The 27742-nt window shown below is 55.4% G+C and overlaps 1 protein-coding gene across 9 annotated transcripts; it reads left to right on the top strand.

The window, feature by feature from the left end:
- Positions 1–859: 859 nt before the first annotated feature.
- On the top strand, positions 860–26688 carry CAMSAP3 (calmodulin regulated spectrin associated protein family member 3). 9 transcript variants are annotated; one of them, XM_067733963.1, is made up of 21 exons: positions 860–1483; positions 1591–1675; positions 2143–2259; positions 17603–17856; positions 18157–18279; positions 18363–18458; positions 18632–18664; positions 19524–19571; positions 19833–19971; positions 20582–20721; positions 20807–20900; positions 20980–21034; positions 21185–21258; positions 21570–21639; positions 21725–23156; positions 24329–24468; positions 24549–24856; positions 25213–25312; positions 25723–25835; positions 25914–26032; positions 26121–26688. In XM_067733963.1, the coding sequence occupies exons 4-21, from the start codon at positions 17791–17793 to the stop codon at positions 26424–26426; spliced, it is 3456 nt and encodes a 1151-aa protein (XP_067590064.1). In that variant the 5' UTR covers positions 860–1483; positions 1591–1675; positions 2143–2259; positions 17603–17790; the 3' UTR covers positions 26427–26688. The 9 variants fall into 9 exon arrangements, with proteins under 9 accessions (XP_067590064.1, XP_067590063.1, XP_067590061.1 ...); XM_067733962.1 differs by having other exon boundaries at positions 1591–1995; XM_067733960.1 differs by having other exon boundaries at positions 1591–2259.
- Positions 26689–27742: the final 1054 nt, after the last annotated feature.

The following is a 27742-nucleotide window of genomic DNA, read 5'->3' as shown; positions in this document are numbered from 1 at the left end:
ATTCATCACACCCACACCCACACCCCCTGCTGCTTCCCCCCTTGGTGTCCATATGTTTGTTCTCTACATCTGTGTCTCTATTTCTGCCCTGCCAACCGGTTCATCTGTACCATTTTTCTAGGTTCCACATATATGCGTTAATATACAATTTTTTTTTTCTCTTTCTGACTTACTTCACTCTGTATGACAGTCTCTAGATTCACCCACGTCTCTACAAATGACCCAATTTCATTCCTTTTTATGGCTGAGTAACATTCCATTATATATATATGTGCCACATCTTCTTTATCCATTCGTCTGTCGATGGGCATTTAGGTTGCTTCTATGACCTGGCTATTGTAAATAGCACAGCAATGAACATTGGGGTGCATGTGTCTTTTTGAATTATGGTTTTCTCTGGGTATATGCCCAGTAGTGGGATTGCTGGGTCATATGGTAATTCGATTTTTAGTTCTTTAAGGAACCTCCATACTGTTCTCCATAGTGGCTGTATCAATTTACATTCCCACCAACAGTGCAAGACGGTTCCCTTTTCTCCACACCCTCTCCAGCATTTGTTGTTTGTAGATTTTCTGATGATGCCCATTCTGACCAGTGTGAGGGTCCTTTCTCTCTCTCTTCTCCTTCTGGGACCCCTATAATGTGAATGTTGTTATGTTTAATGTTGTCCCAGAGGTCTCTTAGGCTGTCTTCATTTCTTTTCATTCTTTTTTCTTTATTCTGTTCCACAGCAGTGAATTCCACCATTCTGTCTTTCAGGTCACTTATTCATTTTTCTGCCTCAGTTATTCTGCTATTGATTCCTTCTGCACTTCTCGTGCAGTTTTCATCTCAGTTATTGTATTGTTCACCTCTTTGTTTGTTCTTTAATTCTTCTAGGTCTTTGTTAAACATTTCTTGCATCATCTCGATCTTTGCCTCCATTCTTTTCCCGAGGTTCTGGATCATCTTCACTATCATTATACTGAATTCTTTTTCTGGAAGGTTGCCTATCTCCACTTCATTTAGTTGTTTTTCGGGGGTTTTATCTTGTTCCTTCATCTGGTACATAGCCCTCTGCCTTTTCATCCTGTCTATCTTTCTGTGAATGTGGTTTTTGTTCCACAGGCTGCAGGACTGTAGTTCTTCTTGCGTCTGCTGTCTGCCCTCTGGTGGATGAGGCTATCTAAGAGGCTTGTGGAAGTTTCCTGATGGGAGGGACTGGTGGTGGGTAGAGCTGGCTGTTGCTCTTGTGGGCAGAGCTCAGTAAAACTTTAATCCGCTTGTTTGCTGATGGGTCAGGCTGGGTCCCCTCCCTGTTGGTTGTTTGGCCTGAGGCGACCCAACACTGGAGCCTACCCGGGCTCTTTGGTGTGGCTAATAGCAGACCCTGGGAGGGCTCACGCCAAAGAGTACTTCCCAGAACTTCTGCTGCCAGTGTCCTGTCCTCACGGTGAGACACAGCCACCCCGCACCTCTGCAGGAGACCCTCCAACACTAGCAGGTAGGTCTGGTTCAGTCTCCCATGGGGCCACTGCTCCTTCCCCTGGGTCCCGATGCGCACACTACTTTGTGTGTGCCCTCCAAGAGTGGAGTCTCTGTTTCCCCCAGTCCTGCAGAAGTCCTGCAATCAAATCCCGCTAGCCTTCAAAGTCTGCTTCTCTGGGAATTCCTCCTCCCGTTGCCGGACGGCCAGGTTGGGAAGCCTGACGTGGGGCTCAGAACCTTCACTCCAGTGGGTGGACTTCTGTGGTATAAGTGTTCTCCAGTTTGTGGGTCACCCACCCAGCAGTTATGGGATTTGATTTTATTGTGATTGCGTCCCCTCCTACCGTCTCATTGTGGCTTCTCCTTTGTCTTTGCATGTGGGGTATCCTTTTCGGTGAGTTCCAGTGTCTTCCTGTCGATGATTGTTCAGCAGTTCGTTGTGATTCTGGTGTTCTCGCAAGAGGGAGTGAGAGCACGTCCTTCTACTCCACCATCTTGAACCAATCTCCCCTATCTATTTCTTCTTAAGTAAGCTTTGGTAGTTTTGAATTTCAAGGAATTTGTTTATGCCATGTAAACTGTCAAATTTATCAACATAAATCTGTTCGTAAAAATACCCTCATTATCCTTTTAGTGTCTGAAGGGCCTACAGTGATATCCCCTCTTTTATGACAGTGTGAAAGTACTTTACAAGCCTCTGCTTCTATCGCATTTGCTATTGTCCCGCTGGCCAAAACAAGTCACATGGCTAAATCATTACTTCGATAATCTGCCACACGGTTCCTCTTCGTGGTAAGTTTCTGCCCCTAAGGAACAGATTTGTTCATATTACTGGCTGAGTGATTTTGCGTGACCAGTTTTATTTATATAGGTGTAACACGATTATTGGCCGTACATCAAGACTGCTTGTTGTATGGTCTACCTGTCCACACTGTACCCTGCATCTCTTCCTCTCAGAGTACTCACTGCAACTGTAATTAATGAATTGTGTCTGCAGCTATTCAGTGTCTGTTCCCACTAGAACATAAGCTCCACAAAGACAGAGACTATGTCTGTCTTTGTCTGGCTTGAATCCCCAAATTCTAGGGCCGCGTAGTTGCTCTTTAATTGATATATTCTAAATGAAAACCTACAATGCAACACATGACTCACACCTTGACAATTATCTTCATGTCTTGGATACATAATTTAATGGGGAAGCTGAGAAGCTAGGTGAGGGGGGCAGTGAAACTGATTCCACAAGCATGAATTGAGGACCTACTATAGGCATGATTCTGCTAAAGGAATGACTCTGTGGCCAGCAGAGCTAGAAGGGGCTGCTTCTCTCAGAAGTGAGCTCCTTGTTCATGGAAAGAATCAAGGATAGGCTGGATGAGAGGAGACAGAGATGCTCTGTGTGTGGGGGGGGGGTTGTTTGAGCTCTGGGTGAAGACTTGTACTAGCCAATGTTTTGAGTTCCTTTCGTGTCTAATATTCTTTTTTGTTTTCCCCAGAGTTCTTTTATCTTCCGGTTTTATTGAGGTATGACTGACACACAGCACTAAGTTTAAGGTGTAGTGCGTAATGACTTGACTTACATACATCATGAAATGATGACCACATAAGTTTGGTGAACATCCATCATCTCATATTGATACAAAATTAAAGAAATAGAAATTTTTTTTCCTTGTGATGAGAACTCTCAGGGCTTATTCTTAATAACTTAATAACTCTTAATTACTCTCTTAATAGCTCTCATATGTAACATACAGCAGTGGTAATTACATTTCTCATATTGTACGTTACATGAGGTGCAGAACTTTGCACCTCTTTGGTTTCTAATAGTCTACAGTTCTGCTGCAGGGATTAAGTTTGGGGAATGATAGGAAGTGGAAAAGGAGTATAAGGGAGGATGCTAGGAGGAGGAAGGGTGGAACTGTGGGGGGAGAACAGCTTTGGAGAGAGCAGAGCATAGGCATGGATGGTGGCTGGGGAATTTTAGGTGAAGTTTCCACTCTCTCTCATCTCGCTTCTTCATCTGACTCCCTCCCTTGGGCCTCACCACACAGATACCCTTGAGGCCACTTTCCCCAAGGTCACCATTGATTGCTACGTCCTTGTATCTATTTGTGACTGCTCACTCCTTCTCCCATGGACCCTCCAAGCCAGCCCTGAACACTGGGGATCCCTCTCACCTTCCAGAAGCTCTCACCTGCTTTGTCCTCAGGCTGTGTCTCATTTTCTTTGGGGCTTCAATTTCTCTGGCTCCACAGGGTATCCCCAGCCCTGACCATGACTCTTGAGGGGCTTGCACGCCATGGGATCATAGCAGATGGGGCCATCACAAGACCCCAAAGTTTGTGTGATTTGCTTTTTCCAGTGTGTCCCTTAGCTGTGCCCTTGGAGTTGAAAAGGGTGGATGGGCACAGCAATGAATTCAGAGGATGATAACAGAACCTTCATTTGTGTTGAATCCCCACAGTCTTCAGCAATGTCCAAAGAGCAATCAGAACCCCCTTCTCTCTCTTCCTCTTCCTCCTTCCCCTACGATCACCTTAGACTTTGCTTTTCTAACCTGCGAAGTCACTTCCTCCCTTCTGTCTGCCCACAGACCTCCTCCTACCAGAGGAGGGAAAGAGAGAAAAGAATGAAGTGGATAGAAAATTTCTTCCCATCAAGGACATGCAGAGGACAGAAGCCACACTTGAGATAGTCTCTTTCCCTTGACCTACATCAGTAACGAGTATCTGCATGAGTGTGTGTGTGTGTGTGTGCATGTACAGATACTTGCATTCATGAGTGTGATCGTGTGGGTATTATTGGGTATTTTTAAAAAGTTTATTGGAGTATAGTTGATTTACAATGTTGTGTTAGTTTCAGGTTACAACATAGTGATTCAATTATACATATACATACATTCATTCTTTTTCAGATTCTTTCCCCGTATAGGTTATTACAGATTTTTTTTTTTTTTTTTGGCTGCACTGCACGGGCATGTGGAATCTTAGTTCCCCAACCAGGGATCAAACCCGCAACCCCTGCATTGGAAGCACGGAGTTGTAACCACTGAACCACCAGGGAATTCCCTATTACAGAATATTGAGTAGCGTTCCCTGTCTATTTTATATATAGTAATGTGTGTATGTTGATCCCAGGCTCCTGATTTATCCTCTCCTCCCCGCATGTTTCCCATTAGGTATATTTTAAATGTCCAAGTATGTATTCAGGGATATTTACTTAGTATTTATATATGTGTCCCACTGCATGTGTTTATTATAGACTAATTTTTAGAGCAGTTTAAGTTCACAGCAAAATTGAGCATAAAATACAGAATTCCCATACACCCCCTCCCACTCCCATGCATAGCCTCCCCCGTTCTCAACATCTCCCAGCAGACAGTACATTTGTAATGACTGACGAACCTACACTAACACATCAACATCACCCAGAGTCCATAGTTGACATTAGGGTTCACTCTTGGTGTTGTATATTCTATGGCTTTGGGCAAATGTATAATGGCATGTATCTGCCATTATAACATCACACAGTGTGTTTTCACGGCCCTAAAAATCCTCTGTGCTCTGCCTCTTCACCCCTCCTTCCCCCGCTAACCCCTGGCAACCACTGATCCTTTAACCGTCTCCATAGCTTTGCTTTTTCAAGAATGTCCTAAAGTTGGAATCATACAGTCTGTATCATACAGCCTTTTCAGACTGGTTTCTTTCACTTAGTCATGTGCATTTTTCAAAGTTCCTCCATGTCTTTTCATGGCCTGATAGCTCATTTCTTTTTAACACCAAATAACATTCCATTGTCTGAATGTCCCACAGTTTATTTATCCTGCTGAAGGGCATGTTAGTGACTTTCAAACCCTGTTGTGGGACTTGCCTGGTGGTGGAGTGGTTAAGACTCTGTGCTCCCAATGCAGGGGGACCAGGTTTGATCCCTGGTCAGGGAACTAGATCCTACATGCCTGTCGCAACCAAATTAAAAAAAAAAAAGCTCTGCTGTGTTTTTGTGTGAGGAACAAAACGGGCCAAATTATCCCTTTGAGACTATTTTACGTTCGTGGAAGCACACGGGGCATCACCCATCGTGATCTGTAAAAGATTATGAACTTCTGCCCTCCTTACATCCCTCGGGGACCTGAAACTCCATCTGTCCAAGACGAAACTCATCATCATCCCCTCCCTCACCCAACCCGGCCTCTCATCCCATGTCCCCATCTCAGCCCATGACTCCACTGTCTACCCAGTTGTGAAAGATAGAGATCTGGGCATCTTCCCAAACTCCTTCCCCCCCACCCCCCATCAATCAGCAAGTCCTGTCAATTCTCTCTCCCTTTTTTTTTTTTTTTGGCCTGGCCGCATGCAGGATCTTAGTTCCTGACTAGGGATTGAACCCGGGCCCTCGGCAGTGAAAGCACCAAGTCCTAACCACTGGACCACCAGGGAATTCCCCAATTCTTTTTTTTTTTTTTTTTTTTTTTGCGGTAGGCGGGCCTCTCACTGTTGTGGCCTCTTCCGTTGCGGAGCACAGGCTCCGGACGCGCAGACTCAGCGGCCATGGTTCACGGCCCAGCCGCTCCGCGGCATGTGGGATCCTCCCAGACCGGGGCACGAACCCGTGTCCCCTGCATCGGCAGGTGGACTCCCAACCACTGCGCCACCAGGGAAGCCCCATTTTTTATTTTTTTAAGATTTGTTTTTTATGTGGACCATTTTTTTTTACAAGTCTTTATTGAATTTTGTTACAATATTGCTTCTGTTTTATGTTTTGGTTTTTTGGCCATGAGCCACGTGGGATCTTAGCTCCCCGACCAGGGATTAAACCCTCACCCCCTGCATTGGAAGGTGAAGTCTTAACCACTGGACCACCAGGGAAGTCCCCTTTAACCATTTTTTAAATTGAAGTATAGTTAATTTACAGTGTTGTGTTAGTTTCATGTGTATAGCAAAGTGATCCAGTTATACCTATATACATACATATATGTGTGTATATATGTATATTCTTTTTCAGATTTCTTTTCCACGTAAATTTTTTTTTAATTAATAGACTTTATTCTAGAACAAATTTAAATTTACAGAAAAATTGAGCAAATAGCACAGTTTCCATATAGTCTCTTCCCCAACACACACACATAGTTTCCCCTATTAGTAACATCTTACACTAGTCTGGGACTAGTGAACCAATATCAATACATTATTGTTAACTAAAGTTCACGCGTTATTCATATTCCTTCGATTTTCCCCGAATGTCTTCTTTCTGGTCCAGGATTGCACGTGACATTTAGTTGACACGTCTCCTTAGGTTTCTCTTGGCTGCAACAGTTTCTTGAGCTTCCCTTGTCTTTGATGACCTTGACAGTTTTGAGGATTATGGTCAGTATACAGGAGGATGCCTCTCAACTGGAATTGTTTTGGAAATTTCCCTCATGTTTAGACTAGGGTTATGGGTTTGGGGGGAGAAGGATCACAGAGGTAAAGTGCTATTTTCCTCACAGCATCTCAAGAGTACATATTATCAACCTAATTATGACTTTGGTGTTGACCTTAATCACCCAGCCGGGTGATGAAGTGTGTTGAGCAGTTTTCTCCACTGAAAAGTTATTCTTCCCCCCAATCCCGCCCTCTTTACACACTGTTCCTTTGGGGAGGAAATCACTGTGTGCCGTTCTAACCATCCCTCAGGGTGCGGCACCTACATAAATTATCTGGAAACCTTCCATACCTGTCCTACATTTGTTAATGTATTCGATTATTTCTTTGTATCAGTGCAAACTAATGGACATTTCTTTTTATTCCTGGAGTTATAATCCAATACTATATTAGTGTTTTTGTTCACATGGCTCTGGCTTTGGCCATCGGGAACTCTTTCAGTTGGCTCTTGTGGACCCACAATATACCCCCATCCTTGATCCTTGTCAGCTGATCCTTGGTTTCTGGCACTATGCATTTCTTTTTCTTATTTGGCCTCACCGCGCGGCTTGCGGGATCTTAGTTCCCGACCAGGGATCGAACACATGCCCTCTGCAGTGGAAGCATGGAGTCCTAATTACTGGACCGCCAGGGAAGTTCCATGCATGCCCTTTTCAATCTTATTTTCCCATTGAAATTCATTTTTATTGCATTTTAGGGATTGGGGAAAAAAAACTGGTCTGCTCTGGCAAGAATTTGAGAAGCACTCCAAAACCTTCCAGCATCTTCCTCTATGTCCTTCACTCACACCCAGCTACAATGACCCATCCCGAGCACCAAGCTTCTGCCTGCCCCAGAGCCTTTGCCCTGGCAGCTCTCTCTGCCTGGAACGCTCTCCCTCCAACTGTTCCAGGTCATCATTCCTGTCTCTGCCCATCTCCCTCTCCTCAAAAAAGCCTCCCTATTCCAAACTAAAGCAGCCGCACCCTGGTTATCTCCAGTACACTCACTTTGTTTTGTTACGATCCCAATAGTTTGTCCCTTTCTGAAATGATGTCTTTGATGTATTTGTTTATTGTCTCTAAATGGGAGTGTCATGAGGACAGGCACAGCCCTGGGCATGCACAATAGTGTTTTGGTTTTTAAAAACATTATTTTGAAATATTTTAGAAATGTTTCCCTGAGGTCCCTGGGGGTCTGATAATAATCTCCCTCTACTCTGGCCAACCTTCAGAGGGGCCACCATGCGGTACTGTCACGGTGAGGAGGACAGAAACAGTGGCCATACCTGAATCCCATCACCACAGCTTGCTTTGGGCTAGAGGCACAGAGAGGGGACCCCAACCCTCCTCCTCTGCTCTGAGATCCCCACAACTACAGGCCTCACCCAACCCCATTTGAAGGTCATAGATATTTAGAGAAGGTGGGCCAGCCTCGGGATGGAAGTTTCAGCGGGTGGAACTTGGATCCAGGTGACTTGGGCTCAAAGCCTCCTTCCATTCTCCTTGCCGTGTGACTTCCGGGCTCTTGGCCTCAGTTCTTCTGTCTGTAAGATGGGTATAATACTCACTATGCTGGGGTGGCGGTGAGGATTAGATGAGATTGTGCTGGGCATATAATACTCTCGAAAATTGTTACCTGTTAGCATGATCCCCGAAGTGCACACACGTGCAGAATTTTGCAGATGACTTTTTTTGGGTTCATACAGTTCCCTAAACCTAGTCCTGAACCCTTGACCTATACAGCCTCTAAGTCGTCCCCACCCCCAGCTTAATAAAACCAGGGCCCATCGAATGCCTTAGGAGGCTTGAGAGCCAGGCCCCGGGTGAGCGAGGATGCTGGAAGCAAAGATGCCGGGAGGACAGAAGGGGACGGTGGGGAGGGGGCCACCTGGTGCACACAGGGGAGCCAGTGTGTCCGGAGCTGCCTGGGCTCCAGGAACAGGCCCCGGGGAGAGGTAGGACGTCGATTCCAGCAGGCGTGGGTGGGGCGGTCCAGCCCAGCAAGGCATTCCAGTCCGGCCGGTGTGGGGCTGGGCTCCAGGAGGCCCCCGGCTCCTGCTCCTGCTCTGACGCCGCCGGAAGCCCCCTGGCTCTCGCCTCCAAGGATGCCTGAGGGCCTGCGGGGCGCCTCCCAAGGCGGGAAAACCTTTGCCTGCGTGCTCACAGCGCTTCCCCCGGCAGAGTGTACCAGCAAGCGGCAGGCACGGTCTTCACCCATGTTTACTCTTGGGGTCCACAAAGGTCACGAGAATCTCCCCAGGGAAAGCAAACACACGTGTGCGCCGGCAGGACACGCCACGCTCCCAGGAGGGGATGGGCACGAAGGCATGCGCTTCCCCGCCAGGTCGCCTCCCCATGCCCTGAGCCCCAGATCCCCCGACAGAGCCGCAGATGGGGACACAGAAGCCCAGTGCGAAAAGGACTTGTCCAGGTCTTTCGCGGGGGGCGCTGGGACACGGGCCAGGGCACACGCACCGCGCACATCCCACACGTGCGCTCAAACACATCTACACTGGCCCCGTGGTGCGTGCGCCCACACCTGCTACTGCACGGGCACATCCAGACAGGAGGGCCCACGCCCCAGCTCCCCTCCTTCAGGCACACCCACCCACTGCCCCACGACACCCACGCCTCAAACACGCCTGTGCAACGCATGTTAAAGGGATGGGGAATTTCTACAAAGGCTGGGGCTCAGGGACCACCATGGGTGGGGGGGGAGGGGTGGTTCTCAGGAGCCTGACTTGCTGTAGTGATTTCTCATCTCATAAAAAAACTTTTTTTTCATTTACTTTCTTTTTAAAATTATTTATTTATTTATTTATTTTTGGCTGCGTTGGGTCTTTGTTGCTGCGCATGGGCTTTCTCTAGTTGCGGTGCGCAGGCTTCTCATTGCGGTGGCTTCTCTCGTTGCAGAGCACAGGATCTAGGCGCGTGGGATTCAGTAGTTGTGGCACGCGGGCTTCAGTAGTTGTGGCTCGCAGGCTTGGTTACTTCATGGCATGTGGGATCTTCCCAGACCAGGGCTTGAACCCGTGTCCCCTGCATTGGCAAGCGGATTCTTAACTACTGTGCCACCAGGGAAGCCCTCATCTCATAGAATTTTATACAGTCAAGAAAACACTGTTCTGTGCGTGTGTGTGTATAGATTGAAACCCCCGCCGTAACTGTAAAAATTCACCCGCCTGGTCTCACTTATATATGACAAACAAGTGCATCTAGATGCACACAAATACCCTTACACACCCACAAAACCATTCAAAACACAACTCCTTACACATGTACACCTACTCACACACTACAGCCATATGTTCACAACCAGGCACCCATAAATGCACTTACACATAAAGAGATACATTCAGATACTCAGTTTACATTCAGAAACCAGACATACACACTCATACATGTGCACCTCGTCAAACTCACACTCACAGATCCGTGCAAATATCCACAAATCCACACAGATGTAAACGCCAGCTTCACACACACAAATACACAAAATACACTCAGCGATACATGTCAACAAATAAACAGATAACATATAAACCCAAACACATACGTACACTTATTATACACATGAAACTACACCCAGGTATACACATCGGGACATACACAAAGACCTCACACTCACAAGCACAAACACTTGTGCATTCACAATTACACACAGTTAAGAGGCACACAGTAGATATCTTGACAAAAAAACACAGGGGACACACAAGCAAATATTGACTATCCACAAATAGAGGCTCAGACATTTCCAAGTACACCAGGCAACCTCCACACAGTTGCATCATGTGTACAAATATCTGCGTTCACACACACACAAATATATTCTCTCTCACACACACACCCCTTCATACTGCCGTACACAGTCAAGCTCATACCACACATAGATTTGCTCACACAAATATGCAGTTCCTAGATAAATAGGCACACTTGCACTCTCATAGATGCATCCAGAAATGGACATTCTTCTACAGTTATACCCACTTCCACTGTTTACGCACCCTGTCACACCACCTTATCTCACACCATATACCCAAACACAGTCACCCACAAATACACTCACATGTAAATACACATATCTGAGCAAAACACATTCCACAATCGCTACCCCCATACACACACCCGTGTGCACCCAATCATACTCATAGACTCATATACAAATGCACTTAGATACAAATACATCATCCTCATTTACACACAATTGGAGCCCAGCCCCCAACAAATTCTGCTGATACCACAAATGCACACAGACATTTGCAAATATACCCAGTAACAGCCATTCAACCACACTCACAGATACAAGCTGTCACACTCCTGCATAATTACACACACTCTCAGTTTGTCGCACATACTCCTTCACTGACATTCATCACACCCTGACACAAAAGAGATGTACATTGAGATGCCCACAAATAGGAAAACTCACAACTGCACTGACAAAACACAAATACACACACACTCCTGAATCCTCAGGACACCAACACCTACACAACACAGATCCTTGTACACACAACACACATGAAAAACAAGGACGCGCGCGTTGTCACATTCGCACAGATACGGACACGCAGACACCCTCAAACACATTCCACACCCTCCTTTCACCACCCAAACACGTCCAGAGATGCACACACTGATGCGAATACAGACACACCTTCTTGGACGCTCACAAGACACAATGAGAAACAGGTGCACACACGCGCGCGCTGCCTCCAGGCCGGGAATGACAAGCTCACACTCACATCTAAGGAAACACAGTTGGGCAGGCACACACACCCGCAAGCAGAGAGGGTCCCTCACCCTCCCCAGCGCGCGCGCACACACAGGCGCGCGCGCGCGCGCACACACTCCTCCGCAGCCTCCCCCGCCACCACCGCAGTGTGGGCCCGCCCCACCCTGCGGCGGCGAGGGGCCGGGAGAGGCGAGGGGACAGGGTCGGGGGCCAGGCCCGGGGGCGGGGCACACCTGGGCTCCGCCCCGGGGCGGGGCCGACGCAGCGTCGTGAGCGCGATCGGCCGCACCTGGCTCGCCTGCGGCCGCGGCGGTGACGGTGGTGGTGACGGCGGGCCCGGCCAGGGTGCTAGCGCGGCGCAGCCCAGCCCAGCTCAGCCGGAGCGAGCGCGGAGCCGGTGCCCGCAGCCCCGGCGCCGCCATGGTGGAGGCGGCGCCCCCCGGGCCCGGGCCGCTGCGGAGGACCTTCCTTGTGCCCGAGATCAAATCGCTGGACCAGTACGATTTCTCGCGGGCCAAGGCGGCGGCCAGCCTGGCGTGGGTGCTGCGGGCCGCGTTCGGGGGCGCAGGTACCAGGCCGGGGGAGAGGGGGCGGCAGGTGCGGGGGGCGGGGCGCCGCGCCGGGGAGGCCGGGGCCGTGGGAACAATAGCGCCGGTCGCCGGGGGTCCCCGGGCCCGGGCCCCTGCGCGCCGGGCCTCTGGGCTTCCTGCTCGGCCCAGGCGGTGGACTTTGCCCGGCCGGCTGCGGGAGCGCGGTGGGGGTGGGGCCGGCGGCCCAGCTCCGCGCCGGGACCCGGGCGTCCCGGACCCCAGGTGACCCGGGCAGGGTCTGCGGGCCGAGTGTTGTCTCCCACTGCGGGCCTCGCCTGGCTGCCCTCCCCCCCCCTTTACACACACATCGTGCGCCCGCGAGGACCCCCGCCCCCGTCCAGCCCGGACGCACACCCCGCGTCGGCCCTGCCTGCTCTGCGGGCGGTGAGGGGAGCGGGAAGCCCCTGTTTCGCCTCCACTGCCCCGGCCGGCGGCTGGCAGCTGTGACTTATTGCCCCATTTTGCTTAGGAGGCGGGCGAGCCCAGCAGAAGGGAAGTGGCTTTTCCAAGATCGCCGGGGGTGGGGGCCCAGGTGCAGGGCCTTCTCCCACTTCCTCCCCCCGGTTCACGTGTGTGAAGAACTCAGGCCACCCCACCGGGGAGGATGCGAATGGGTTCCTAGGATTTGCGGCCCAGGGAAGGCTCAGTAATGGCCCCATGCCAGAGCTGAGAGTCAGGGCCTGGCCATGGGGAAGACGAGTTAATTAAGGTCTGGGCCTTCTGGGGGGACGCCCTGCCCTCCCACTGGTCCTGCCCACTGGTCTTGGCACCAGCTGAGCACAGCCCATCATACCTTCAGTGGCCTTCCCAGAACAACCAGTTCTGGGTGTGGGTCTTGGTGACAGCTGTCCAGCTCCTGGTTCCGCCTGAGCCTGTCTTTCTCCCAGTCTCTTTCCCTGCACCCTCCCAAGCAGGGCCCACTCTGGGGCTCACCGCCCACAGGGATCTGCTTGAGAAAGGGGGTGGGGGGTGGGGGGATGGTTGGCGGGGAGAGACCCAGGTCTGCCCCAGCCCCTCGCATCCCAGGTTATGAGGCCACAGAGGACTCAACTTTGGGAATCAGAATTGGCTTTGAGTCCCACGCTCCACCAGAATGTGGACGAATTAACCCAATTCTCTAAGCTTCTGTTTAGTCCTCTATAAAAGAAGGCATTTGTGCACTTTGTTATCCATTTCACAAATGTCTGCGGGGCACCCACTAAGTACCAGGGCAGTGCTGGGGTGATTGGGGTCCCAGTTCCTCCTCTCACAAGGTGAGAGAGACTGACCACAGGATTATTCTGTTTCTGGCGCACAAGTACACACTAAGTGGATGTTGCTATTCCTGCTGCCGTGACCAGTGGTATTTTTATTAACGATAATATTATTCATCATCTGGTCAGGGGACAGAAGAGAAATTACTGTACCATTTCCCAGAAAGAAAAGTCAGGTCCCTGGGGGACGCCCTGACTCACCCGGTTCTGTTCTCACTGACCCAGCTCCCCTGCGTTGTGTGACATCCTTCCCGAAGGTCACGTTGAATCTGCCCCCCCACCCACGTTCTCCAAACAGAGGGGGTCTGAGGAACGTGGGACCCCAGGCTCTGAGCGGGAAGTGGGGAGCAAAGCCCTGCTTGGTTCATGGACTCTGGGACTCTTTACTGATGCCTGTTGGGTGCCAGTCCAGTGCTGGGTGCTCAGGATGGAGAGAGGGGGATGAGACGAAACCAGATCATTGCTGCTAAGGGTGATAAAGTCGGTGATGTCCAGTTAATGTCGAGGCGTGCTGAGGGCCTTCCAGGAGCAGCTGGGGGAGGAAAATCCCTGAAATCTTCCAGGGAGGGGAGGAGAAAGGAAGGCTCCCAAGAGGAGGGAGCATTTGAACCTTGAAGGGTGTGTAGGAGTTTGCCAGGGGGAGGAGACCAACAGCGAGTTCTCCAAGAAGAGTGTACAGGTCCCAGTGGTGGCCAGGAGTGGCCAGGGAGATGAGGGAGTCTGGTGCAAGTGATGAGGGCCTCTCAGGCCATGGATGGGGAATCTGAGGGCCCTGGGGAGACATGGAAGGTGTTTGGGGACTGACCAGATGAGATCAGATATGCAGTTGCCCCGGGGGAATAACGGCTGGGGGAAGGGGTAGTTCTGATGGCCCCAGGGTACAGGCCTGAAGAGACTGGGCAGGAATGCAGGCTAGTGGGCTCCACAGAACTCAAGCTCAGAGATAAGGAAGGGTGGCATCTTTATGCAAGTTTGGGAAACACCACATGCAGTCCCTTAGGTCGCCAGAACCTCCAGGTGATGCTTAGGGAACTAGGGTCCCATCGGCTCTGCCGTTTACTATCTCTGTGATCTTGGCCAAGTCATCTTAGCTCTCTGGGCCTCGGTTTTCTTATCTGTACAACAGATAAGAATAAGTCTCGGAATAATTCAACGAGCAAATGCACACAAGGCGGCAGCGGCGGTGGTGGTCCAAGGGCTAGCTGCGCTTTAGCTGTGCTGTCCAGTGTGGTAGCCACGAGCAGCATCTGGCCAGTCTGAATTGTGAGGTGCTGTACATGTAAAATGCACAGTGGCTTTGGAAGCCTTTGTACCAAAAAAAAAAAGTGCAATATCTCGTTAATAACGTTTTTATGTTGATGACGTGTTGAAACGATAATATTTTGGGTATATATAGGGTGAAATATATTACTAAGTTAATGTTACTTGTTGCTACTTTTTTAATGTAGTGACTATAAAATTTTAAACTTCCTGTGTGGCTCACATTCGATTCCTATCGGACAGGACTGCTCTACAGTAAATGGTCAATAGAACACTTTATAGTATAGAGCGGTGGATCTCAACCAAAGATGAGTTTGTCACTTAAGGGACACTTGGCAGTGTCTGGAGACATTTCTGGTTGTTGCTACTTGAAAGGACAGTGCTCTTGCCATCTAGTGAGGAGAGACCAGGGATTCTGCTAAATATCTTAACAATGCACAGGACAGCACCCCCCGCCCCAATTCCCCACACCTCAGCCCCACTAAACACAAAATTATCCAGCCCCAAATGCCAGGTGTGCCGAGGTGGAGACAGACTGGTGTAAAGTAAGGACTTGATAAACATTAGCTATCGGTAGCTCTAGCTCAAGTTGTCATCTTCAAGGCCCTGACAAGCCCTGCAGGAAAGAAACTTTAATTTTGCTGATGGGACCAGGAAGCAACCGGGCGCTGGAGAGAGGGGGAGGAGGGTTTGGCTTCAGGGGATGCCAGGAGCTGAAACCAGATGACTGATTGGATGTTGGAGCCGGGAGAGAGAAGGAGAGATGGTGATCTGTCTCTCACTGTGATGGGGACAGAGAGAAGGAGCACGTTTGGAGTAAGACGCTGAGCATGATGGGCGTTGCCTGGGCTGTGGCAGGTGGCAGTGTTCAGATGGCCATGGAAGCCATCATAGTAGCGGGGGCAAGTCCATTGACAGGGCTGTTCAGACAGAGCTGTTGGGAGCCCAGCATCAAAGAGGCATGTCAGGAGGTGGCCTGGCTTGAGTGGTGGGTGGGAGAGAGAGAAAAAGATGCCAGGGGGAGGAAGTTTTCTGGAAGAAGGAGGTACTCGGCAGAGAGCCCAGGCAAGATAGTGGGCATTGGAAGGCCACTGCTGGCCTTGGGGAGGCCGGGAGCTAGGAGGGCAAGGGCAGATCAGGGAGGTTGGGACAGGGGAAGGGTGGAAGGAAAGAAAACCTGGAGAACTCTTTTTTTTTTTAATTGAAGTGTAGTTAATTTACAATGTGTTAGTTTCAAGGGTACAGCAAAGTGATTCAGTTATACACACACATATATATATACTTTTTCAGATTCTTTTCCAGTATAGGTTATTACAAGATAATGAGTATAGTTCCCTGTGCTATACAGTAGGTCCTTGTTGCTTACCTGTTTTATACATGGTAGTGTGTATATGTTAATCCCAAACTCCTAATTTATCTCCCCTGCCCATCATTTTTGTTTACCCTAAGTTTGTTTTCTATGTCTGTGGGTCTATTTCTGTGTTGTAAATAAGTTCATTTGTATCATCTCTTTTAGATTCCACATATAAGTGATATCACATGATATTTGTCCTTGACTGACTTCACATAATATGATAATCTCTAGGTCTGGAGAACTCTTCTTTCAAGGGGCAGAGAGATGGCCCAACTCTACATGGGGTTTGGGTATTAAGTAGGAAGGTCAAGTGTGAGTTTAGGGGGTGGGGAAAGAGTGGGGGGGTGGGGCAGGGAGGGGCTGAAAGCCAGGGTGCCTGGGTCCTTGTAGGTGAGGGTAGGGGCCTCTGGAGAGCATCGCTGTGAATTCAGGCACCTGAGGAAGGCCTGGTACGACACATTCAAATGTTTTTAAGCAGTAGAATCCTGCCCCCTTCCATCCTTTCAAACACGAAGCCCAGTATACAAAGCAGCAGCTCTGACTGGGATGAGTTGGTGCCTCCCTGGAAGACCCATAAGGGCACCTCCAACCGCCTTGGCCTCGGCTGCCTCCTGTCTACCTCCCACATCTTCCTGGCGGCTTATTCTGATCTTTCTCCTCCCCACCCTTGGGTCCCACTTGGTTGGGGCTCTGCCACCCCTCCTCCCTCCACATGCGGCTTCCTCAAGCCTCTTCCTACCCTGCCCCTCTCTTTCAGGGTTTTTGTGGCTGCCTCTAAGCTCCAGCCCCTCCTGTACCCCCATCTCAGCCACCACCCTCTTTCTCTTGCCTTCCGCCTCCCTCTGTCTCTCTTCCCCCTCACTCCCAATGGGGCCCTGGGTGCCTCTCCCCCCTCCCCTTCAGTCACCAAGTTCAGGCCATTCACCCGCCCCCCACAAAGTATTTGCAGTCTGTCCCCCTCCCCCATTGCATGTCCTGTCATCCCACCCCCTGCTTAAGGCCTGGGTTTGAATCCCAGTCCAGAGCTGTGTGGCCTTCTTGCTGCCTAGGTTTCCTCATCTGTAAAGCGGAGTTACCACGTGTGCCCTGGCTGCTTCTTCCTAGGGTTGCCTGAAGGCAAAGCGAGTCCGCTGGGGTGGTGTAGGGCACCCAGGGAGATCGATTCAGTCACACTGTCGTGCAGTCCTTAGGTGAGGGCGAGAGGGGAGGCTACAAGACCCCGCCCATCTGGCCTCTGCCCCCTCTCCTCAGGGTCCAAGAGCCCGCCATCTCCCCGAGGCATGTGCTCTCTCCCACCTCCTCGCCTTTGTATGCAGACCCCCTGCCTGGAACACCGTCACCCCTTCCTGTGGCAAACTCCCCCACACCTGCACCTCGTGTCTCAGGCCAGGTGCCATATTTTCCCGTCCCGGTGCCATCCTCCCTGGTCCAGACCCGCAACGACCCACCCCCCATAATTGGGTCCATGTAATTGTATGTATGCGGAGGGGTTATGTCCGGTAGCCCTGACCCGCCATGATCCACCCCCCCTCCTCGCCCCGGCAGAGCATGTGCCCTCGGAGCTGTGGGAGCCCTTCTACACCGACCAGTATGCACAGGAGCACGTGAAGCCCCCGGTGACGCGGCTGCTGCTCTCGGCTGAGCTCTACTGCCGGGCCTGGCGCCAGGCGCTGCCGCAGCTCGAGACGCCCGCCAGCCCCTCTGCGCTACTGGCCCTGCTGGCGCGGAGGGGCATGGTGCCCGCGCTGCCCGAGCGCCCGGTGCAGGAGGCCGACCTGAGGCACCAGCCTATCCTCATGGTAGGCCACGCCCCTACCACGTTAGGTCCCGCCCACCAGGCCTGGCTCCTCCCCTCATGGCTGCTCCCACCAGGCCAGGCTCCTCCTGCCAAGCCTGGAGCCTCCCAAAAGGCGCTAACTCTGGCTCCTGAGGGCTTGCCTACCCGGCCCACCAGATCCCTAAGGCCTAGTTTGTGACCTCAAAGCTTGGACTGCCTCCGAAGCCCCTCCCACTTCGAGCCCCTCCCACCTCCAGGTTCTTCCTCTTTCTTCTCCCTGGGAGGCGCTCTGGTCTCACCCTGCAGCTCTTTGCCTCCACAGGGAGCCCACCTAGCTGTCATTGATGCCCTCATGGTTGCCTTCGCCTTTGAGTGGACAAAGACACTGCCTGGTCCCTTGGCCCTGGCCAGCTTGGAGCACAAGCTCCTTTTCTGGGTGGACACGGTAGGTGGGGCTTGGGCCAAGGTGGGCTGGTGGGGGCCAGGATCACCCAGTGACTGGAGCACTGACCTCTCCCTGCTCCCCAGACCATCCGGCGGCTGCAGGAGAAGACAGAGCAGGAAGCTGCCCAGAGGGCATCTCCCGCGGCCCCTGCCGATGGCGTGGCCCCAGCGCAGGCTTCGGTGAGCCTGGGGCGATGGATGGAAGGAAGGGCGGCCCCTCGAGGGCTGGGTGGGCAGGTTGGAGCTGTGCCTCGAGGCCATTCCTACACTGGGGGGGCTGGAGGTGACTCTCTCTCTCTGCCCTCTCCCCTCTGCCGCCCCTGCCACTCTCCTCTCTGCCTCTCTGGCATCAGTGTCCCACACGCTGGTACTGGAAGCTGGTTCCTGTAAGTGGGGCTCTCTCTCTGCCCCGTCTGCCTGCCCTGCTTGTCGCTGTCTGTGTGTCTGTTTCTGCCTGCCTGTCCTGCTCCCTCTCCTGTCTCTCCCCAGATATGAGCAAAGGAAGTAGGACCCCAGCCCTGGGGGCACAGAGAGAAACCCTTTGGGAACCAAGGGAAGGGGGGAATCTCTGCTGTTCCTGAAAGGACAGACTTCTCCCCGGTACATGACTCACCTCCCAGTAATCAAGAGGCTTGTCCACTTGAGCCAAGGTGGGGAGAGGGAGGACCCCAGCCCATCAGACACATGGATCCTGACCCCAACAGGCAGGGCACATGGAGAAGACCCCTCTAGCCAAGAGAAAGATCCTCAAACCCAAAAGAGGGTAGAAGAACCTTCCTGAGACTCCAGCTTCCCTAAGGACAGCTCCCTGCTCTCAGTTTTGGGGGCAGTGGGGTGTCCATCCCTGAAGTACAAGGGGAAAGTGACCACTGCAGGTGTCGGGGGGAGGTTTTGGGCTGAAGTCCCTGCCTTTGCTCACTTCAGGGTCTCCTTCCGCCCACACTAGGGCCGGGGTTGGGGGTTCCTCTCCTGCCTTCCTGCTTCCTCTGCATCCCCTCCCCCAGCTGTGACCTGGGTCTTGTGTTGGGAGGAGAGGATTCCCTGCATGAGTGGCTGCTCTGTGGGGTCCCTCCTGGCTGGGAGGAGCTGGGGTCCCCAAAGCCGGCCAGGGCGCAGTCAGGGAGCTGGATGGCCAGGGCTCAGGACAGGGGTCAGGGCTGTCTCCTCCCCCGCCGGAGGTGTGCTTGGGGGCCCAGCAAGTCAGCACCCCTCCCGCCCCGCTGACAGCTGCTCCTCTCCCCCCAGCACGCAATTGCCTTCTGTTTGAAGGAGTCGGGGAGCAAACCCCCCATGGTAACGTATCCCCCACCCCAGGGTCCCAGGAGTCCCTGTCCCCAGCCCCCGCTGCTGGCCTGGCTGCTCGCAGACACCTCCTCTGCCTCTTGCTGCTGCCCTTCCCCTGCTCCAGGCTGGCCCCCCCCACTCTGGCTCTGGGACCCCCGGCTTCACGCCCCCTCGTGGCGGAAACCCCAGGCCTCCCCGCCCAGCCTGCATGACTGCTGACCTCGGAGGGGGCCAGCTTGACCTCTGACCTGACCCGGCTCCCACCCACAGATCCGATATCGCAAGGACCGCGCCGTGGCCCGACGCGCCCCCTGCTTTCCGACCGTGACCAGCCTCCAGGACCTGGCAAGTGGGGCTGCGCTGGCCGCCACGATCCACTGCTACTGTCCCCAGCTCTTGCGCCTCGAGGGTGAGTGAATGTGCCTGAGCCAGACCCCGTCCTTGCAAGCCTGGCACCCAGGCATTGGCGTCTGTCCCCAGAGTAGTACAGCGATCGTAAGTGCAGCTCCCAGAATTGGCAGACCTGGGTTTGAAGCCCTCTCTTCCCGTAATGAGCTGTGTGACCTTGCACAAGTGTCTAAACCTCTCTGTGCTTTATATAATTCACTCCTGCAGCAGATACTGATAGAGTACGAACTGCCAGGTCCTGTTTTAGGTGCCAGAGCTCCAGCCAGAACGATACAGACCCGTTCCTGACCTCAGGCGGCTCACATCCTAGTTGGGAGAGAAAGACAATAAGTTCATCGAGAGGAATGTTCCGGATGTTAGGTGCTCTGAAGGGCACTGGGTAGTCAGGATAAGCTTTCTGAGTTGAGTTCTTGGGGAACTAGCACTCCAGGTGATGGGAACAGCAGATGCAAAGGCCTGAGCAACAGCCTGTCATGGTACACACCTTGTGAAGGGGGCCTAGCCTGGCTCGTCAGAGGTCCTCTGTGCATGTTGGCTGCTGGGCCCCCGCCTCCCCGGGGCCCCATCCTCCTTCCCTCAGAGCTGGGGACGCAGGCATCCTGTCCTTACAGAGGTGTGCCTCAAGGACCCCATGTCTGTGGCGGACAGCCTGTACAACCTCCAGCTGGTGCAGGATTTCTGCGCCTCCCGCCTTCCTCGGGGCTGCCCGCTCTCTCTCGAGGACCTGCTTTATGTCCCACCGCCCCTCAAGGTAAGGCCATCTCGGGGCCTTGTGGGCAGAGGGGGTGTGTCGGGGGCCGTGCGCCTGGTTGGCTGACCCTACTTACCACCTCCAGATCAACCTGATGGTGCTGCTAGCGGAGTTGTTCATGTGCTTCGAGGTGCTGAAACCCGACTTCGTGCAGGTCAAGGATCTGCCTGATGGTCACGGTGAGGCCCGACCCTGGGTCCGGGGGGCGTGGGAGCGGGGGAGGCCAAGCCCTGCCTGACCCTCCGCTCTGTGCTGCAGCTGCCTCCCACAGGGCCACGGAGGCCTCCCCACCTCAGAACAACAGCGGCAGCAGGTACCACTCGCCTGTTGGGTTGAGACTACACAGCCACAATGGGCTCCTCCTCCTGCGGGGACGGGGAAGGGAGATGATCTGGTCTCCACTCCCAGGAGGGCCGAGGGAGGGGGAGAGGGGGCCCCTCGGCTGACGCGCATCTCTTGGCAGTTCTCCTGTCTTCAACTTCCGCCATCCACTCCTGTCATCTGGCGGCCCCCAGTCCCCACTCCGAGGATCCACAGGTGAGGGCAGGGAGATGGCCTGTCACTGGAGACCCCCATCCAAAGACCACCCCAGCTGACCTCATGTTGTCCCTCTAGACCCCTCCATTGGGTCTCTCTGGCACCCGAATGACTCCTTGGTGACACTCGTTGTCCCCCCAGTGACCTCCCCAGTGGCTCAACAGGACCCCGTAGTGACACCACCCACAGTTATCCATCCGCATAATGACCCATCAGTGACTCACCCGTTGACAACCCGTGGCTGACGCCACCCAGGGTCCCCATTGACCCCCCGAGTGAGCACTGAGTGACCACTCACTGCCCCTCCCCAGGCTCGCTGAAGTCCTCCCCGTCCATGTCCCACGTGGAGGCCCTCGGCAAAGCCTGGAACCGTCAGCTCAGGTGAGCGCATCGCAAGGGCCCGGGCAGTGGAGCGGGTGGGGCCCAGGCTTGTCCCAGGGGCTGACCCCTCCCTCCGGCCGCCCAGCCGTCCCCTTTCCCAGGCCGTGTCGTTCAGCACTCCCTTTGGCCTGGACAGCGACGTGGATGTTGTCATGGGAGACCCCGTCCTACTCCGCTCCGTCAGCTCAGACAGCCTGGGTCCCCCGCGCTCTGTGCCAGCCCGGACCCCCACCCAACCAGCCCCGGAGACTGGCGACCTGCCTACCATCGAGGAGGCCCTGCAGATCATCCACAGTGCCGAGCCCCGGCTGCTCCCAGATGGGGCTGCCGACGGCAGCTTCTACCTCCACTCTCCCGAGGGGTCCTCCAAACTGCCACTGGCTTCCCCCTACCCACCCGAGGGGGCCACCAAAGCACCCACCTACTCGCCCCACCCCGAGGGCCTCTCGAAACCGTCTCCCTGCCCAGTGGGGGAGGTATCGAAACCGCCAGCCCTGTCTGAGGGCTCCCCGAAGGCGGCGGCTTCATCCCCAGTGGCCAGCAACTCTGAAGTGAAGATGACCAGCTTTGCTGAACGCAAGAAGCAGCTGGTGAAGGCCGAGGCTGAGGCAGGGTCCCCGGCAGCCACCCCAGTGGCACCAGAGGCCCTGAGCTCAGAGATGAGTGAGCTTGGAGCCCGGCTAGAGGAGAAACGCCGGGCCATAGAGGCTCAGAAGCGACGGATCGAGGCCATCTTTGCCAAGCACCGCCAGCGACTGGGCAAGAGCGCATTCCTGCAGGTGCAGCCGCGGGAGGCCGGCGGGGAAGCAGAGGTGGAGCCGGGCCTGGCCCCTGGTGGGGAGCGGCCGGCAGGCGAGGGCCAGGGTGAGCCGTCGCCACGGCCAAAGGCAGTGACCTTCTCGCCGGAACTGGGCCCGGTGCCCCCCGAAGGGCTGGGGGACTATAACCGGGCGGTCAGCAAGCTGAGTGCAGCGCTGAGCTCGCTGCAACGGGACATGCAGAGGCTCACGGACCAGCAGCAGCGGCTCCTGGCCCCGCAAGAGCCCTCTGGGCCTGCCCCGCCTCCCGCAGCATGGGTCATCCCTGGTCCCACGACGGGCCCCAAAGCCGCGTCCCCCAGCCCCGCCCGGCGTGCTCCAGCTGCCCGGCGCAGCCCCGGGCCTGGCCCCAGCCCCACACCCCGGAGCCCAAAGCACGCACGGCCGGCGGAGCTGCGGCTAGCACCCCTGACGAGGGTGCTCACGCCTCCCCACGATGTGGACAGCCTCCCCCACCTGCGCAAGTTCTCGCCGAGCCAGGTGCCCATGCAGACACGCTCCTCTATCCTTCTGGCGGAGGGGCCGCCTCCCGAGGAGCCCGCGGCCCGGCCTGCCCTCGTCGAGATCCCGCTGAGCAGCCTGGAAGAGCCCACGGCTGAGGATGACGGAGATGGGAGCCCCCCTGGTGCTGAGGATTCCTTAGAAGAAGAGGCATCTTCAGAGGGAGAGCCCCGGACCGGGCTGGGATTCTTCTATAAGGTGAGTCACCTGAGCAGGTGGGGGAGGGGCCAGGTGGGTAGATGGATGGATGGTCAGGGATGGGTGGGCGGGTGGGTAGACAGGCAGTCGCATGGATAGGGCTTTCCCAATGGATGGACAAACAGATGGAACTGGGGGGGGTGGGGAACAGAGGTGGACGGGTGGTTAGCCAGGTGGCAGCGGCAGACAGACAAGGTGTGTATGTCCAGATGGACACATAGATGGGGTGGGTGGATAGACAGAGGGAGAACAGGTAGTAGACAGTTGGACAGGGCTGGGCGGATGGATGGATGGGTGGGTGACAGACAGATGGACAGGAGTGGGTTTAGACAGATGGGGCTAGGGTCCTCTATGGTATCCCCTCCCTCCTGCTCCCTCCTTCGTCCCCTACCGGCTCCCCTTCCTGACTCTTCCATATCCAATCACTCTTCTTCCTGTTGGCATCCCCAGCCTGGGCCACCACCTCTTACCTGGACACCAGCAGTCATGTCCTGATTGGTCTCCACTGCCCACCCCTCACCACACACCAATCCCTGGCCATTTTCAACTGAGCGGTTAGCAAAATTTATTTAAAATGTAAATTGGACCTTGTCACCCCCTTATTTCAAACCCTTCTGTAGGTCCTCTTTGCTCTTAGAATAAGTCTTTCCCATGGCTGTAGGCTCTGCTTGCCCCTGACCTCATCCTATGGCATCCTCCCCAGCTCTGCATCCCAGCCACACTGGCCTCCCTGCTGTTCCACACCTGCTAGGCTTGTTCTGGCCTCAGGGCCTTTGCACTTGCTATTCGCGCTGCCCAGAATGCTCTCCTCACCGCTCACCCCCACCCAGTTCAGTCCTCATCATCATTCTCCGAGGTTGCTTCCTCTGGGAGGCCCCCTCGGTGTCCCCAGGCCAGGATAGGTCCCTCCCCACAGTGTAGACTGACAGCAGCCTCTGCTGGTGTTCACCAATGTTGGTGTGACACCTGATTGCCTTCCTCGCTGCGTTAAGCGCTTGGTGTGCCCAGAACCCAGCATGGGGCTGTGCTACAGCAGGTGCCCACCAAGTGCCTTCAGACCAATTACAAACACTCAAGGACAGGCGAGCGGCTGGCAGGCTGGGTCGACACAAGGTCAGACTCCAGCCGAGCCAGGGGAGGGACAGCCAGCTACACTTGGTGCCTGCCCCCAGGATGAAGACAAGCCCGAGGACGAGATGGCCCAGAAGAGGGCCAGCCTGCTGGAGCGTCAGCAGCGGCGGGTGGAGGACGCACGGCGGCGGAAACAGTGGCAGGAGGCCGAGAAGGAGCAGCGGAGGGAGGAGGCTGCGAGGTGAGGCTGGACCCAGCCTGGGGAGTCTCCCGCCACTGGCGCCCCCACAACCTGACTGCTTCGATCCCCTCAATCTGCAGGCTGGCCCAGGAGGAAGCAGCCCCCGGGCCCCCGGCCCCCGCAGCTCCTGCGGCTCCTGCCTCAACCGCAGCCCCTGCCACCCGGGCCCCAGCCGAGGAGGAGGTGGGCCCCCGGCGGGGGGAGTTCACGCGGCTCGAGTATGAACGCCGGGCCCAGCTGAAGCTGATGGATGACCTCGACAAGGTGCTGCGGCCCCGGGCGATGGGGAGCGGGGGGCCGGGCCGGGGCGGTCGGAGGGCCCCCCGGCCACGCTCCGGTTGCTGTGATGACTCGGCCCTGGCGCGAAGCACAGCCCGTGGCCTGCTGGGTGAGGCCCCCGTGGGTGTGTGGGGCGGGAGGTGCAGGGCACATCCGCAGGGCCGAAGCGTGGGCTCCCAGGGGTCAAGGCTTCCACAAGGATGTGGGGCTGCAGCGGGGTAAGGGCCGTGGGCAGAGCTGGCCTGGGGTTCTCTCCACGGCTTAACAGGGGAAGGGCCGCTTCCCACAGCCTGGCGTGGTGGGGTGAGGTGGGGAGGTCATTCTCCAGCGAGGCTGCGCAGGGCGAGGGTCTCGGACAGGGCTGACCGCACATTCCCTCACCAGCCGGCCAACTAAGGTCCCCTGGGCATATGTGGAGGTAAGGGGACTTCAGGTGGGGCCTGACCTGACACCCTCTGCTGCCAGGCTCTCGGCTCAGCAAAGTCTACTCCCAGTCCACCCTGTCTCTGTCCACTGTGGCCAACGAGGCGCCCAATAACCTCGGCGTGAAGAGGCCCACGTCTCGGTGAGTTTAGCCTGGGCGGGCAGGTGTTTGTGTTCCAGGTGGCCTCTCAGAGAGAGAGGAGAGGAGAGGAGAGAGGGAGGGAGGAGAGAGGGAGAGGGAGGGGGAGGGAGAGCAAGAGAGAGGGGGAGAGAGAGAGAGAGGGACAGGGAGAGGGAGCCTTAGGAGGGTGATATGGCACGAGGGTGTGCATCTGCCACCAAAGATGCAAGGCTGCACACCTGAGACGGGTGTTCAATGTGCCCGGGGCCGGAAGAGGGCCCTGCGTGGACTTGGGAGCCCAGATGATGTCAGTGGATGCGTCCTGCCTGCTCGGCTGTGTCCTGGGCTCGCCCTTCCCGGGTCCCACAGCACACTGATTGGGAGGCTTCGTCCACTGCTGACCGCACCGCACCGCACCCCTCCCCCCGCAGGGCTCCATCTCCATCCAGCCTCATGTCCCCAAGCCGCCTGCCTGGCAGCCGAGAACGTGAGTGGGAGAACGGCAGCAACGCCTCCTCCCCGGCCTCAGTGCCTGAGTACACGGGTAGGTGGGACTTCGCGGGGTGAGCACCGGGCCCCACCGGCGCCCCCGGTCGTCCCTGCTGACCGCCCCGCCCCCTAGGTCCGCGGCTGTACAAGGAGCCAAGCGCCAAGTCCAACAAGTTCATCATCCACAACGCCCTGTCGCACTGCTGCCTGGCGGGCAAGGTGAACGAGCCGCAGAAGAACCGCATTCTTGAGGTGGGCCTGGGCCGGGGCTGGCGGACTGGCGGCGGGCGGGTCGCAGGGGCCCTGCTGGCCTGGCTAACTGCTTCCGCCCCCCACCCAGGAGATCGAGAAGAGCAAGGCCAACCACTTCCTGATCCTCTTCCGCGACTCAAGCTGCCAGTTCCGGGCCCTGTACACGCTGTCCGGGGAGACGGAGGAGCTGTCGCGGCTGACAGGCTATGGCCCCCGGACGGTCACGCCCGCCATGGTGGAGGGCATCTACAAGTACAACTCGGACCGAAAGCGCTTCACCCAGATCCCCGCCAAGACCATGTCCATGAGTGTGGATGCCTTCACCATCCAGGGGCACCTCTGGCAGAGCAAGAAGCCCACCACTCCCAAGAAGGGCAGCAGCACCCCCAAATAGCCCCGTCCCGGGTGGTCCGCAGGCCGGGCCCCATGTGCTCTGGCCACCGCCCTCCTGGGGGACAGCCCAGAGGACAGTCCATTGGTATGCCCGGGTCCTGTCTGTCCCCCCGTGACCTCGCCTGGGTGGGGCTGGAGTCCCCACCCCCTTACTTTGGTCCCGTCCTGCTGTGGGGGCTGAGCTGGGAGGTTCAGGGACTCAGGGCTCAGCTCAGTCCCCCGTCTGTCCTCCCCACCTTCTCGAATAAAGTAATTTAAAGAGAGCTCGACTGAGGCTGGCTGGGGTGCCTGGTGACATCTCTGCCCGAGACGGTTTCCCATACTCGCCGGCTGTTCCCTGCCTCCCGTTCCCTCTTGAACTTGCTCCAGCCTCTCCTCTGCCCCCTCAACACGACCCGGCCCCCAGGGCCCCGTGGCTGCTTCCCAGCTGCCTCTTAACTGACTTCCTGGGCACCTGAGGCCTCTGGCCAGCCCTCCCCGCCCCCGCTCGCTTCAGTTTTCTCCTCAGTGTGGCTGTTATTATCGGCCCGTTCTGGCATTTGGTCCTTGGCCAACTGCTGAACGTGATCTCTCCTCCAGCTGCCTGCCTGCGTTTCTAGGCTCCGTGGCCGCCTCTGGGCCGGGGGTTCCTGTTTCTCTCCTTTGAGCTACACGTCCAGGGGTCTGGTTGCCGCCTTGGCACGGCCGCTGGACGTCTCAGGTGGAGAAGCTACATCACAAGCTCGAGCGGGCGGAGCTCGGGTCTCCCTGCAGCTCAGCCCCTCCACCGCCACTGGAACCCACACATTCACCTCCCGAGGGCCTCTCTGGCTCGCGCGCCTCTCTCTGTCCCCGTGACTGCGCCCCCAGTCACCTCCTGCCACAAGCCGGTCCCCACAGCAGCCTGCCTGGCCCGTTCAGGGCACAAATCCGGTTAAGTCCCCGAATGCTTAAAATCCTTTACTAGCTTAGAGCCCGCTAATGGCTTCCGGGAGCTTAGGACTAAGGACCGCACCTAGGCCATGGCCCACGGCTGAGGTCTGGCTCCTGGCAGCTGTCCAGGGAGAGAAGCGCCTTGCTTAGATCACAGAGCTGGTTGGGGCCCGCCTGCCTCCGGAGCTCTCAGCCCAGCCTCTTCCCAAGGGGAGGGGGATGCCCTCATCCAAGGAGGAAGGGTTCGTGGTAGGGAGGCTGAGTATCTCTATCTGCTGAGAGGGAGGGGCGCAGGGGCCCCCTCCAGGCTCAGGGCCTCAGGCGGCAGAGAGACTGGCCTCTCGGAGCCCAGAACTGGCTCTGCGGGGTTAGGGTGGAGCGTGTGCCCTGGCCTGGAGCCCAGCT

Source organism: Pseudorca crassidens, chromosome 3 (genome assembly GCF_039906515.1).
Source record: "Pseudorca crassidens isolate mPseCra1 chromosome 3, mPseCra1.hap1, whole genome shotgun sequence".
Classification (NCBI taxonomy): domain Eukaryota; kingdom Metazoa; phylum Chordata; class Mammalia; order Artiodactyla; family Delphinidae; genus Pseudorca; species Pseudorca crassidens.
This window is presented reverse-complemented; position numbering and strand designations above follow the sequence as displayed.